The sequence below is a fragment of the Emys orbicularis genome, chromosome 1 (genome assembly GCF_028017835.1).
Source record: "Emys orbicularis isolate rEmyOrb1 chromosome 1, rEmyOrb1.hap1, whole genome shotgun sequence".
NCBI lineage: Eukaryota > Metazoa > Chordata > Testudines > Emydidae > Emys > Emys orbicularis.
In genome coordinates, this window is record NC_088683.1 from 29,533,478 (window position 1) to 29,548,702 (window position 15,225).

At 43.6% G+C, this 15,225-nt stretch overlaps 1 protein-coding gene across 1 annotated transcript in view; it reads right to left on the bottom strand.

Moving 5' to 3' along the window:
* SRPK2 (SRSF protein kinase 2) overlaps positions 1-15,225 on the bottom strand; it is a 197,105-nt gene that overhangs the window by 39,244 nt on the left and 142,636 nt on the right. Inside the window, exon 12 of the mRNA XM_065423748.1 lies at positions 13,289-13,768. Within this exon, the coding sequence (XP_065279820.1) occupies positions 13,289-13,768 (480 nt within the window). The remainder of the gene's footprint in view (positions 1-13,288; positions 13,769-15,225) is intronic.

Sequence of the window (15,225 nt, forward strand, 5' to 3'; positions counted from 1 at the left end):
GTATTCTGTGTTCTAATTGAAATCAATATATTTGAAAATGTAGAAAAAATCCAAAAATATGTAATAAATTTCAATTGGTATTCTATTGTTTAACAGTGCGATTAATCGCAATTAATTTTTTTGAGTTAATCGCGTGAGTTAACTGCGATTAATCGACTGCCCTAGAATGAACGTATTCATACAGAAAGAAAAGAAAGCTAAAAAGTCCACAAAATATCTACAGATAAAGTGCTCCCAAAAGGCCATCTTCTTTCACTTTTCTAATAGATATCAGGGTAGTATTCTTCAAAAGCCCACATCAGGATACACACATAGGCACTCATAGTATCCAGGTCACAATTTTCAAAACTATTTAATCTATGTGCCAAACTTGTGATACCATCAAGTGGCACGATACTTAAAAGTCCAGAGAACGCCCCTTTTGTCCCAAGAGCACCCAAATAACGAAGCCCCCAAAATCACAAGTTACTTCAGAAATCCTTGGCAGAAGCGTTTAATTTTAAACTTCCAATATAAGGGCCAAAAATTCAACAGAGCCTTTATCCATCTTTCAGTTTGGTAGAAATCCTCATATTTCAAATTGGGGCTTGGATACCATAGGAAGCTTCCAATTAACCTCACTCTACGGCACTTTCTGACAAATTAAGGCTCGAGTATTGACTGCTGTACCACACTTTAGCAATGTGCCTTTAGCTGTCTCAGTGAAAAAGCACCAAAACCTGGCCAATTCATAACCCTCTGAAAAATCTTAGTTCACATCTCCTCAGTACAGGGTTTACTTTGGTAGCTAAATTTTTTGACAATTTTCCATTTGCACTAAGCATGATACCTCCCAGGAATGCAGGAGCTGAGCAGAAGCTTATCATGCAATTGCTGCTCCTAGTTACTATAGCACCAGAACAGAGGACAGGGAGATTATATCTTCTGTGTCTTAATGCATGCCCCCCACCTCCCAGCTCCTGGACAGTGTAGAAAAAATTGCAGCATGACTCCAGAGCAGAGGGGATAAGAATCCAACATGGGGGTCATGTAAGACAGAAATTATTGGGACAAGCAGGCAGTGGGGGTCGGGGGAGATTGGGAATGAACGAGTGGGAGAACAATGGGGCAACAATGACTAGGAGCCAGGTCAGATGGGGAGCTGGGGTTGGGGGAGAGGGATTACACTTGGACTGGCTAAGCATTGAGGAATAAGGAACCTGGGTGGGAAGACTGAAAGCAGTGGAATGGGGAGACTGAGATCAGAGAAGGATACTAGGAGAAGGAGACTGGAATTCCCAGACAGGGTGCCTGGGAAGGAAAGTGGGATGAGGACCCTGGAAACTAGAGAGAGGAGACTGGGACTCACCGGGTAGCTCTCAGGAGGGAATTAGGACTGGCTGAGCAAGGAGACTGGGACTGGGGGAGAGACATGACTGGCAGAAGGACACACTGAAAGGTATGGGTAGAAGGGTCACTGACAACCACAGAACATTCCCCTCCAGAATCTGGAATAGAATCCAAGATTCCTGAGTCATAAGAACATAAGAATGGCCATACTGAGTCAGACCAAAGGTCTATCTAGCCCAGTATCCTGTCTCTCACCATGGCCAGAGCCAGATGCTTCAGACGGAACGAACACAACAGGGCAATTTCAAGTGATCCATCTCCTCTATGATGTTCTGGACCTCCCTGGGAAACCCCAAACAGTGAAGCCATGATTCACGGCACATCACAAAGGCTGCTGCCATTGACCTTGAAGATGTATCTGCTGCATCAACCACTGATTGAAAGGTGGTCCTGGCAGTCAACTTGCCATCCTCAATGAGAACCTGGAATTGTGCTCTATCTTAGTGCAGAAGCTTGTCAATGAAGTCCAGGAATTTGGAATAGTTCAAATAATCATATTTAGCCAACAGTGCTTGGTAGTTAGCTAATCTGAACTAAAGGCTAGGAACATAAAAAGGGCCATACTGGGTCAGATCAGTGGTCCATCTAGCCCAGTATCCTGCCTCGTGCCAGTGGCTGGAGCCATATGCTTCAGAGGGAATTAACAGAACAGGGCAATATATCGAGTGATCCATCCCCGGTTGTCCAATTCCAGCTTCTGGCAATCACAGGCTTACAGTCAGTCTTGAGTGGTAACAGTTAATTTAGAAGGCTTTATTTTGTATGTATAGTTGGGATTATTTTTTCTCAATGTGCATTACTTTGCCTATAACAATACTGAATTTCATCTGCCATTTTGTTGCCCATGCAGTGTAGTTGTAGCCATGTCAGTCCCAGGATATTAGAGAGGCAAGGTGGGTGAGGTAATATCTTTTATTGGATCAACTATTTTGGAGAGAGAAACAAGCTTTCGAGCCACACAGCGCTCTTCAGGTCTGGGAAAGGAACTTCCAGCATCACAACAAAATGCAAGGTGGAACAGTGTTTAGCTGCAGCATAAGTACTTAGCACATATTGTACGGGACCATTCAAGATAGAGAGGCCTGTTAACACCTCTGAAGTCATAGGACAAAATGAGGACATTAGTGGGTTACAGTTTGTTGTCTTCTCCACGGATCACCACCTTGTAGTGGTGGAGAGACTTGCGTGTCTCAATGACCCAAGAGCAATGCTACCTGGAGTCATGTACTCCCTTAGGGTCACCCATGGCAGAACGGTCAAGGGCTTTACACATGTCTTGGTCTCACTCTTAATATCAAGAAGACTAAAGTGCTCTATCAGCCCTCTCCAAATGAGGTATTACATGCCCCATCTATCAAAACCAATGGCGTGGCACTGGAGAATGTCAATCATTTCCTCTACCTTGGAAGTCATCTTTCATCCAAGGCAGATATTGATGCAGAAATTCAACATCGCCTGACCTGTGCCAGTGCAGCTTTTTCTCGTTTACAGCACAGGGTCTTTGAAGATCACGACATTCGAACAGAGACCAAGCTTCTTGTTTATCAAGCCATTATTCTCCCAACACTGTTGTATGGGTCCAAAACTTGGACAACCTATAGACACCACTTGAAAGTCCTTGAGAGGCACAATCAACGCTGCCTTTGTAAGATTCTGAAAATCAAATGGGAAGATATTAGCGTTCTGGAAAGGGCAAAGACCACCAGTATCGAGGCAATGATCATCCGTCAGCAATTCCGCTGGACTGGTCACGTTGTCCGGATGCCAGACCATCGCCTCCCAAAACAGGTCCTGTTCTCTCAGCTGAAAGAAGGGTACCGTAACGTGGGTGGACAACGGAAGTGTTATAAGGACTTGCTGAAGGACAACCTAAAAAAATGTAATATTGACATTAATACCTGGGAGAAACTTGCCCAGGATCGCTTAAAATGGAGTGAAGTCCTTCGTGATGGTCCCCTGCATTTTGCACTTGCTCGCCGACAAGCCGAAGAGGACAAGAGGCGCAGGAGGAAGGAGAGACTGTTCTCCAGTCATGGTCAACAGCCTCCTGCTGAGCCTGAAAACATCTGCCCTCATTGTAATAGAACTTGTGGTTCAAGGATTGGCCTTATTAGCCACCTGAGGACCCATAACTCCCAAGGAAGATCATACTCGGTAACGAGTGATCGCCCATCGCAGTTTGTTGTAATAAGCCATAAATCCAGTGTCTCTGTTCAGTTAATGATTTTTAGCATCCAGCAGAGTAATGAATTTAAATTCCCAGGCTCGTCTTTTGAAAGTGCTGTGCAGGTTTCCTTTGAGGATGAGGACTGATAGGACAGATATAGAGTGATTGTTTTGTGAAAAGTGTTCACTCATGGGTGATGTGGTGTTTTTGTCTTTTATCATTTTTCCATGAGAGTTCATTTGGGAGCTGGTTTCACCCACATAGTTGTTATTGGGGCATTTAGTGTGCTGGATGAGGTATTCCACATGTTATAGTCATGTGCAGAATCCATGGAGCTTGTTTGGTGTGTTGTGGGGGATGTTGAACATTGTAGTAGTGGAGATAATGTCGCAGGTTTTGAATCTGTTGTTCTGGCAGGGTCTGGTGACGCTTTGAGTTGGTGTGTCCTGGTCTGTAGGGAGCTTGCTTCTGATGACGATGAGCTAGGAGAGACCTGCTCCCTGTATCTTTTACTTCATACATCTGATGAAGTGGGTTCTAGCCTACGGAAGCTTATGCCCAAATAAATTTGTTAGTCTCTAAGGTGCCACAAGGACTCCTCAGTTTTTTTGCTGATACAGACTAACACAGCTACCACTGAAACCTATGGGAGAAGGGCACTCCAACATTAGTAGGGTGAAGAAATACAAACAAGGAAAAGGGGAGAAATCCCTACTGAATTACGCATAGTGGTGTTAGCACAATAAATTATAAAAGTTGTATCCTCGCCTGCAAGAGATTTGGGAGATGCCAGTATGACAACCACTGGTGACGGTGATCAGGAAGATAATGACTAAAATTTCAGGTTGTTCTGCAAAGGATGGATCTATTGATGGTTCCGCTGAAGGGAAACCATGATTGGACGATGGAATCGGGACAGACTCCCGCCATAAGTTGCATCTCCTGGTGGTCGGGTTGCCAACATTCTAATTGCACAAACCCAAACGCCTTGCCCCACCCCCTGTCCCACCCCTTCCCCAAGGCCACGCCCCGCTCCACCCCTTCTCAGAGGCCCCGCCCCCACTCACTCCATCCCCTCACTCTTCACCACCCTCCCTCAATAGCTCATTTTCACCAGGCTGGGGCAATGGGTTGGGGTGCAGGAGGGGGTGAGGGCTTCAGCTGGTGGTGTGGGCTCTGGGTTGGGGCCAGGGATGAGGGTTTGGTGTGAAGGAGGGGGCTTGGGACTGGGACCGAGGGGTTTGGTGTGCACGAGGGAGCTGGAGGGTAGGGCCAAGGGGTTCGGCGTGTGGGAGGGGGCTCCAGCCTGAGGCAGGGGGTTGGGGGTGGGAGGGGGTATGGGCTCTGGGCTGGGGATGCGGATGAGGGGTTTGGGCACAAGAGGAGGCTCTCGGCTGGGGACAAGAGGTTCAGCGTGTGGGAGGGGGCTCCGGTTGAGGCAGGGGATTGGGGTGTGGGAGGGGCTCTGGGCTGCGGGTGTGGGCTCAGGGCTGGGGCCAGGGATGAGGGGTTTGAGGTGGAGGAGACGTCTCGGGGCTGGGGATGAGGGGTTTGGAGTGAGGGAGGGGGTTCTGAGGTAGGGTAGAGGGTTGGGGCACAGAAAGAGGCTCAGGGCTGGGGTACAGGAGGGGGTGAAGGGTGTGGGCTCTGGGCGGCTTCCCGCAAGCAGCAACATGTCCCTTGGCTCCTAGGTGGAGGCACGGACAGGCGGCTCTGCGCACTGCCTCGGCATGCAGGCGCCACCCTCTCAGCTCCCATTGGCCGTGGTTCCCAGCCAATGTGAGCTGTAGAGCCAGCACAAAGGGCAGGAGCAGCGCACAGAGCCACCATAGCCATTCCTCCGCCTCGGAGCCGAGGGACATGTCGCCACTTCCGGGGAGCCGCACAGAGCCAGGTAGGGAGCCTGCCAGTCCTGCCAACCCGACTTTTAGTGGCCCACTGCCAGGGTCCCTTTTCGACCGAGCATTCCAGTCAAAAACTGGACACCTGGCAACCCTACCTGGTGGAATTAGGACCTTCCTTCATGAGGAAAAGCCCTGACAGTGATAGAGATTGGGGATCAGGGAGATAAAAATATCATCAGGTGTAGCCTAAGTCTCTGCTCTCCCTGGTCCTGTCCCCCATTCCCCCCAAACTGACAGAGCCACAGCAGTTACAGTTTGCACCACAGTCAGAAGAGGCAGAGCCTGTACCGTAGGTGGCTGAGGCTCCCTATGGATGCTTTTTGTCAGTGCTACGGTTCCCAGTGTTTAGGCTTAGTTGGAACTGTAGGTGTCATTGCCACAAGAACATGGTCTGGTACCGATGGAGCCCTGGATTTGGGGGCATTCTTGTCATGACCCCGAGACTTAGAACATTCTAACTCCTTATGGACTGAGAAGGAAGACTTGTTCAACATAGGCAGAGTTGCACCCAACTTCTCTGAAGTGGACTTAGAGGAGAATTTTCTTACATATTTATGAGAGCACTCTCTGCCTTCCTGGCAAGACCCAAATGAGGGATCTATAGAATCCCTTGCCCCTAAGTAGGACCATGTGGTAGGAGGTGCACTCCTTCTGAATCAGGCTGATGAACGAGGGGCACGGGGAACGAATCTCCCAGTCTGGATCTGACTGCAGACTCATGGCTTTCTATGTTAGGTGCTCCTTGAGGTAAAGTTCCTGCCCCTCAGAGGTACAACTGGAGAAAGAGCAGCAGATACTGCACCATGCTGTGATGTAAGCTTCCACGAGGCAGTATAGACCAGGCTGATGGTCATCACTGACTGAGAAGGAGAATGGACAAGAACACAGATTTTGGAGCCTGGAGTCCTGGGCATAGTCCAGTACTCATAAAAGGATTGGGGTGGGGAGAGAAGAGGAGAGGTTTTCCTCGGGATGGGGACTCTAACTATAACACGTAGCTAAAACTACAGAGTAAAATTCTACACACACACCCCCCTCTCCCCCCCCCCGAAGAATAAATCAAGGCAAAGCTCTGGACACTGGGGGTTCTGAATTAAGCCATACGGCAATAAGAAGGAACTGGAGAGGCGGTAGGTCCTCTCTTCCCTTTATTTCCTCAGTTGGAGGCGCAAGGAGTGTGAGGGCTTATGCACGGACCAACAGACACTGCTTTCAAGAATTCTCTGACTCCAGGCGCATGGAGCACCGTGCAATACACGTAGGGACCAGCACTCGAAAAATGTCTGCTTTTTCAGTTGACTTTTTTTAAAACATAAGAAATTTTACACACACACACACACACACACACACACACACCCCCCTACATTACAAGAATGTTAAGGTTAAGAGGCTGCTAAGGTACTAGTATCATGTAACAGTTCCCCGGTGCAACCTTATGTTAAACTAGGTAAAATGGGGGTGCTTATTAATTAAGGCCTTGGACTTTTTTCTAGGCATGTTGTCTTATTTGACTGTAATTTTGCTTAGTTTTCTTTTAATCTTCTCACAGACCTTTGAATTAATTTATTAAGGTGAGGTTCTGTGTCAGTTACCTTACTTAAATCTTGAATTAATATCTACCATACTGTAGTCTCTTAATCCACTAATTTTTAAATTGAGTACCTATGCCTGGGATGATGCTCATGCAAACCTAATGCTCGTGCCCAATGAACCTTCATATTTTCCCTTATCTGGTTACAGATTTCTTTTCTTACTATCTCTTCCACTGTTTTTTTAGGATTGAAATTACCAGTAGATTTACCATTAGGTAACTGACACAGATCAAAACATCCACAGGTAAAATCCTGGTGTCACTGAAGTCAGTGGCAAAACTCCCAATGAATGGAATGGGGCCACGATTTTACCTGAAGTCTTCCTCCTATGCACCTTCTATACAAGGGATCTGTAAAGACTTTCTGGTTTGGGGTCTGGATTAGAAGCCAAGCAAAGTCTCTCCTTTGCTTTTAATTTCCTGCAACCTTATCCAAAATGTTTTGCTGTTATAGTCGCTGAATTATAAAATTGTGCCTCACCTTTTTGCAAAAATTTTTTGTCATCCACTTCACTGCAGAGGACGTCAAGGAGATTCCCAAACCTGAGCCCTTCTTTTTAGGTGACAAATCTGAGGAACTGTCCCAGATTGAGGTCATTAAAGAGGAGTTTTTAGAACAAACGGATAGATTAAACAGTAATAACTCACCAGGATCAGATGGCATTCATCAAGAGTTCTGAAGGAACTCAAATATGAAATTGCAGAATTACTAACTGCAGTATGTAACCTATCAATTAAATCAAACTCTGTACCAGATGACTGGAGGATCGCTAATGTAATGCTCATATCTATAAAAAAGGTTTCAAAGGCGATTCTGGCAATTACAGGCGGACCTTCAGTACCAGGCAAATTGGTTAAAACTATAGTAAAGAACAAAATTATCAGTCACATAAATATATAAAATAAATAAAATATAAAAATAAATAAACACAATATGTTGGGGAAGAGTCAAATGGCTTTTGTAAAGTGAAATCATGCCTTGCTAATCTATTACCATTCTCTGAGTCAACAAGCATGCGGACAAAGATGATCCAGTGGATACAGTGTACTTGGAGTTTCAGAAAGTCTTTGGCAAGGTCCCCAACCAAAGGCTCTTACAAAAATTAACCAGTCATGCGATAAGAGGGAAGGTGCTTTCATGGATCCGTAACTAGTTAAAAGTTAGGAAACAAAAGGTAAGAATAAATGGTCAGTTTTCACAATGGAAAGAGGTAAATAGTGGGGTTCTCCAGAGAGGTATACTGGAGCCAGTGCTGTTCAACATATTTATAAATGACCTGGAAAAAGGTGTGTAAACAGTGATGTGGCAAAATTTGCAAACAATATTAATTACTCAAGATAATACAGTCCAAAACTGACTGTGAAGAATTACAAAGGGATCTCAAAAAACTGGGTGACGAAATTCAGTGTTGATAAATGCAAAATAATACACAGTGGAAAAAATAATCCCAGCTATACATACAAAATGATGGGGTCTAAATTAGCTGCTTACCACTCAAGAAAGAGATCTTGGAGTCATCGTTGATAGTTCTCTGAAAATATCTGCTCAATGTGCCGCAGCAGTCAAAAAAGCTAACGGAATCTGGAAGGGACCTTGAGATTCCCCTTAGTCCTGTCCCCTGCACTCATGGCAGGACTAAGTATTATCTAGACTATCCCTGAGAGGTGTTTATTTAGCCTCCTCTTACAAATCTCCAATAATGGAGATTCCACTACCTCCCCAGGCAATTTATTCCAGTGCTTAACCACCCGGACAGTTAGGAAGTTTTTCCTAATGTCCAACCTAAACTAACCTTGTTACAATTTAAACCCATTGCTTCTTGTCCTATCCTCAGAAGTTAAGGAGAACAATCTTTCTCTCTCTCCTTGTAACAATCTTTTATGAACTTAAAAGCTTTTATCATGTACCCTCTCAGTCTTCTCTTCTTCAGACTAAACAAACCCAATTTTTTCAATCTTCCCTCACAGGTCATGCTTTCTAGACCAGTAGTTCTCAAACTTTTGTACTGGTGACCCCTTTCACATAGCAAGCCTCTGACTGTGACACCCCCCCCTTATAAATTAAAAACACTTTTTTATATATTTAACACCATTATAAATGCTGGATGCAAAGCAGGGTTTGGGGTGGAGGCTGACAGCTCGCGACCCCCCATGTAATAACTTCGAGACCCCCTGAGGGGTCCCGACCCCCAGTTTGAGAACCCCTGTTCTAGACCTTAATCATTTTTGTTGCTCTTCTCTGGATTGACTCCAATTTGTCCACATCCTTCCTGAAATGTGGCACCCAGAACTGGACACCATACTCCAGCTGAGGTCTAATCAGCATAGAATAGAGCAGAAGAATTACTTTTCATGTCTTGCTTACAACACTCCTGCTAATACATCCCAGAATGATGTTTGAGTTTATTTTGCAACAATGTTACACTGTTGACTCCTATTTAGCTTGTGATCCACTATGACCCCCAGATTCCTTTCTAGAGTACTCCCTAGGAAATCATTTCCCATTTTGTATGTATGCAACTGATTGTTCCTTTCTAAGTGGAGTACTTTGCATTTGTCCTTATTGAATTCCATCCTATTTACTGCAAACCATTTCTCCAGTCTGTCCAGATCATTTTGAATTTTAATCTTATCCCCCAGAGCACTTGCAACCCCTCCCAACTTGGTATCCTCCGCAAACTTTATAAGTGTACTCTCTATGCCTTTATCTAAATCATTGGTGAAGATATTGAACAGAACCGGACCTTGCAGGACCCCACTTGATATGCCCTGATAATTTTGTTCTTTTCTATAGTTCAGGGGTAGGCAACCTATGGCACGCGTGCCAAAGGCGGCACACAAGCTGATTTTCAGTGGCACTCAAACTGCCTGGGTCCTGGCCACCGGTCCGGGGGACTCTGCATTTTAATTTAATTTTAAATGAAGCTTCTTAAATATTTTAAAAACCTTATTTACTTTACATACAACAATAGTTTAGTTATATATTATAGACTTATAGAAAGAGACCTTCTAAAAATGTTAAAATTATTACTGGCACGCGAAACCTTAAATTAGAGTGAATAAATGAAGACTCGGCACACCACTTCTGAAAGGTTGCCGACCCCTACTATAGTTTCACCCGATTTGCCTGGTATATTAGAATTGGAAAAGGTATAGAGAAGGGATACAAAATGATCAAGAGTATGGAACAACTTCTCTGAGGAGAGATTAAAAAGACTGGGACTGTTCAGCTTAGAAAAGAGACGTCTAAGGGTGGGGGCAATATAATCATGAAGGGTGTGAAGAAAGTGAATAAGGAAGTGTTTATTTACCCCTTCACATAACACAAGAAGCCAGGGTCACACAATGAGATTATTAGGCAGCAGCTTTAAAACAAACATAAGGAAGTACTACTTCACACAATACAAATTCAACGTATGGAACTCGTTGCCAGGGGATGTTGTGAAGGCCAAAAGGATAACTGGGTTCAAAAAAGAATTAGATAAGTTCATGGAGGATAGGTCCATCAATGGCTATTAACTATTTTGGCTAAGGATGCAACCCCATGCTCCAGGGGTCCCTAAACTTCTGACCACCAGAAGCTAAGACTTGAGAACTGGGAATGGATTATTTGATAATTGCCCTGTTCTGTTCATTCTCTCTTAAACATCTGGCACCGGCCACTGTCATACAGAGTGATCTGGATCGCTTGGTAAGCTGGGCACGTTCAAACAGAATGATTTTAAAACAGCCAAATGCAATGTTATACATCTAAGAGCAAAGAATGCAGGCCATACCTATTGAATGGGTAACTGTATCCTGAAAATCAATGACTCTGAAAAAGATTTAGAGAGCATAATGGACAAGTAACTCAACATTGTCTCCCAGTGCAATCTTGAGTTCCTTTACATTACAGACATCTCACTTTCTTTCTTTCTTCTCTCTTTTTTTTTTTTTTAATTACTCAAACTGGAAGTATATGCCAGATCTTTTAAATTTTGCAAAAAGTTCTCCTGTACTCTGTTCCAAATTATAGTTTAAAGCCCTTTCAGTTTTGAACCAAGAAAACTGATACCTCCTTTACTTAAGTAAAGACCATATAATCTAAGTCTCTGCCTCTTAGCAGAAGGCATTTCAAAGCTCTGTCAAACCAAAGCTTTCTTTTCTGCATTATCACCTCATTCATCCATTTGTCAATGTGGTCTTTTTTTCTCGGCAATCAGGGCCGGCTCCAGGCACCAGCTTAACAAGCAGGTGCTTGGGGCGGCCACGGGAGAGGGGCGGCACCTGCGGCAATTCGGGGGCGGCAGGCCCCTCACTCCCTCTAGGAGCGAAGGACCTGCCGCTGAACTGCCGCCGCCGATCGCGGCTTTTTTTTTTTTTTTTCCCAATTGCCGCTGCCGATCGCGATCGCGGCTTTTTGCTTTTTTTTTTTTGCTTGGGGCGGCAGAAATGCTGGAGCCGGCCCTGTTGGCAATAGGCCACTGACAAGAAACCTTCATCAATAGGCTGCAGTTTTCTCTTCTCCGCTCCCTAAAGTCATCTGAGCCTATCAAATCTTTTTTTCTTGTGTCGGTTTCCAAATATTTGTATTAAGTGGAAATTCACCAGCATTCTCTAGGAGCATAGATTCTAAAGAGGGAAAAGACCTTTTAAAAGTTATCTAGTCCATCTCTTTGTCAGTAGGGGATCTCTTTTGTCCTTATACTTTCCTTTTCCTGGCACCTGGGAGGCAGTGTATCATCCCGTTCTCTCTATCTGGATCAAATGATCTATGGTTCTTTTATAGTGCCCATCACTGTAGTATCTAAGCATCAATTCTGAGCCATGATTTCATTATTAAATCACGTATCAAAACCACTTCTCTCTCCTTCCCCTTGACTGGTCATCTTTCAATGCTTACTTTTCCTTCACTAGTTAAGACTAGTATTCTCTGCCTCTTCCCAGTCTCATTATCCTCTAACTCAGCAAGTGCAGAATATTTTCAAGAACTCATTTATTTGCTATTCACTATGCTCAAAGACTGCTATGCCTGGCTCTGTTCCACACCCACATTTGTAACCATTCACAAAACTCCTGGTGTTCTCTAACCTCCCACACAGTTTTTAAATGAAGCCTGCTAAACAGATCACAACTAGCTCTAAAAAAACCTCACCAAACCAGCACTTTTTGTCAGCCATTCATACAGAAAATACAGACCCTATACTTGTTTTTCCGAAATCTCATAAGCACATCTGAGGTCATCTGCTCAATGCTAACTAAGCTAACTGTCTGACCTTTATTGTATTGTTTTTAATTCATATGTTTATTAGTCACTAACCAGTGCTCACACTTAGCTCCTGCCTCTAACTCGGATCAAAATGTCCCCCCCAGACTGTGCAGAAGATGAAGCACAGAATCTTTCCCTAGGGCTGTGTTTCTCCTGCACATAACACTTTTTATGGCACTGCAAAACTAGAGTGAAAGTGACCAGAGGCAAATCCCATTCAGGTTTTACTACTATTGCTGAGTGCCATGCGCAGGAGCCACAGTGCAAGTGTGATTCTTCTGCAAGGGAATTTCAAATGTGATGAAAAAGAGAGGAGAGGGCATGCAGGGTGGAATAACTGCACACCCACCCCAAATGTAGAGCTGATATGATATCCTGTATTATAACAAGGCAAAACCATGAAATCAACAGAGCCATTCTTTAGCAAATAGCTGTTAACAATCACTTCTAAAGAATGGCTTACTACCTATGAGCACCTGTAAAGCACCTATACTTTATGATGTACTACCAAACTTTTAATAAGGAGCTCTATGCATGTGTCTGCTTAATTTACATGGCACATCTATCTAGGTACTTATATGATTCCCCATCCTGTATGTCTGAGCACCTATACAACAGTTTAACCTATTCTTAAAAATACAATAAATATGCAGGAGTTAAAGTGAAAAGAGTTTCCTGTTCTGGCTTCTGGCTTTATAATTAAGATATAACTGACAACTTAAACCAGCCAAATGGATGAAATATTAAATTTAAAATAATTATAATTGAGATTTACTATTAACATAATATATGGAGTAAATAAGCAAAAGAGGCTGGTTTAAAATAATTTCATCAGTATCTAAATAAAAAGTAAGCTCTCAATGCACACGTCACTGAACAGAGTTATGGCACACATACAACATTTAAACCCATCATTCCATTCCAAAGTAGGATTTCATCTACAATTCTGAGAAACACAGGAGCATTTACAAGAGGAGGCAAGTACTTACTTTTTGGCAAATCTCCAGTACTAGACGCTGAAACTGTTCTGCTCCTATCCTGAGATGGGCTGCTCTCGTCTCTTTCAGTTACAGATGATCCCTCAGAAACAGCTGAACCACAAGCTACAGATTCTAAAGCTCCAGAGAACATTGAAGCTGAAAATTCAGAGAACTGTGACTCAGGAATTTTATGAGGTCCATTTGGCAATTCACCATTAAATTGTTCATAGGAGCTACTATAAGAATAATCACTTTTTGCATTTGGCTCATTGAAGTTATACTCCTCAGGGTTTGGGCAGTCTTCCTCGTCCTCATCTTCATCTTCAATCTGTTGTTCCAGTAAGAATGGGCCATTTACAATATGGCCATTTGTTTTGGGGGATTCTATCCACGTAGGGTCTGTGTTGACAAGTTCCTGTTCAACATCATCATCTTTCTCAGTGTTTTCTTTTTCTGTGTCTTCTTTTTCCTCCTGATCTTCTGCTTCACCTTAAGAATGTAATGAACAACATATTAGATAATACATCAATATACCTTTTTGAAATTATGATTTTTCATGATCTTTAACTCCTCAATAACTACTGGACTTCAGTGTAAAGAAACAATTAATATTACTTGAATCCACAAAGATTTCCAACTTTAACTTAAAGTCTTTTCATTTATTAGGCATCTCATTTCACTTTTTATTTGGAAATGCTTGTGTTTTACAACTCTGATTATTTTCCAATTTCATCTTCATGTTTTAAAATAAATATTTTTCAGCTAAGCTAACAAGTTATTATTATTATTCACAATTTGTATTACGGTAATGCCCAAAGGTCACAATATGCTAGGTGCTGCACTAACACTCAGGAGAGATGGTCCACCTCCAAAGAGCTCACAGTCTGCAGCCCTAATCCTGCAGGCTGTTACATATGTGTGGACAGCTGTACCTGTGTGGAGCCCCATTGAATTCAAAGGGACTCTGCATGGGCAGAATTAGAGCCCTATCAAATTCATGGTCCATTTTGGTCAATTTCATGGTCATAGGTTTTTAAAAATTGTAAATTTTGGGTCAGGACCCCCAATTTGAGAAACGCTGGTCTCCCCCGTGAAATCTGTATAGTATAGGGTAAAAGCACGCAAAAGACCAGATTTCATGGGGGGGAGACCAGATTTCACGGTCTGTAATGCATTTTTCATGGCTGTGAATTTAGTAGGAGGTCTGCCCACTCAGGACAGCTTGCAGGATCAGAGTCTACACTGAAACAAGACACGTGGACATACCAAACAGCAGGAGAGAATGAGGGAGGAAGGACAAGGATAATCATAAATAAGATCATAAAGTTATATAGTTATGTGTACAACTTAGTGGCTCCTAATCTCTATTTGTTGATATAAACAAATAAAGCATCATATAAAGACCAGCACAAATATGTCTCAGGAAGGGATCTAAAGAAGAGGGCAATGGCCTTACTGATTAGTTCAAGGGGAACATTCTATGTGTAGGGGGCAAGGTAAGAGAAAGCACTAGTAAAGCTGAAGGAGAAGAGGCCAAATAGGCATTCAAGGCTAGCATCACTGCCAGAATGAAGGGAGTGGTGGCAATGAGTAAAGAGTGGATAAGCAGGGAAGGGCAGAGTCATGGAGGTCCTTGAAGATAAGAACAAGAACCCTGAATCTCATACAGTGGCCAACAGGGAGCCAGTAGAGAGACTCAAAGAATTGCAAGATATGGCCAGAGCAAGGGACAAGAAAGGTGATCCTAGAAGCAGCATTTTATCTGGAATGGAGAGGGGCAATGTGAAGGTTGGGGAGACCAGAGAGAAGTTGGTTACAGGAGTGATTTTCAACCTTTTTTTATTTGCGGACCCTTTAGAAATGTAGGTGGGGACCCCTTTAGAAATCTTAAACAAAGTCTGTGAACCCCCATAGGTCCACGGACCGCAGGTTGAAAACCACTGGGT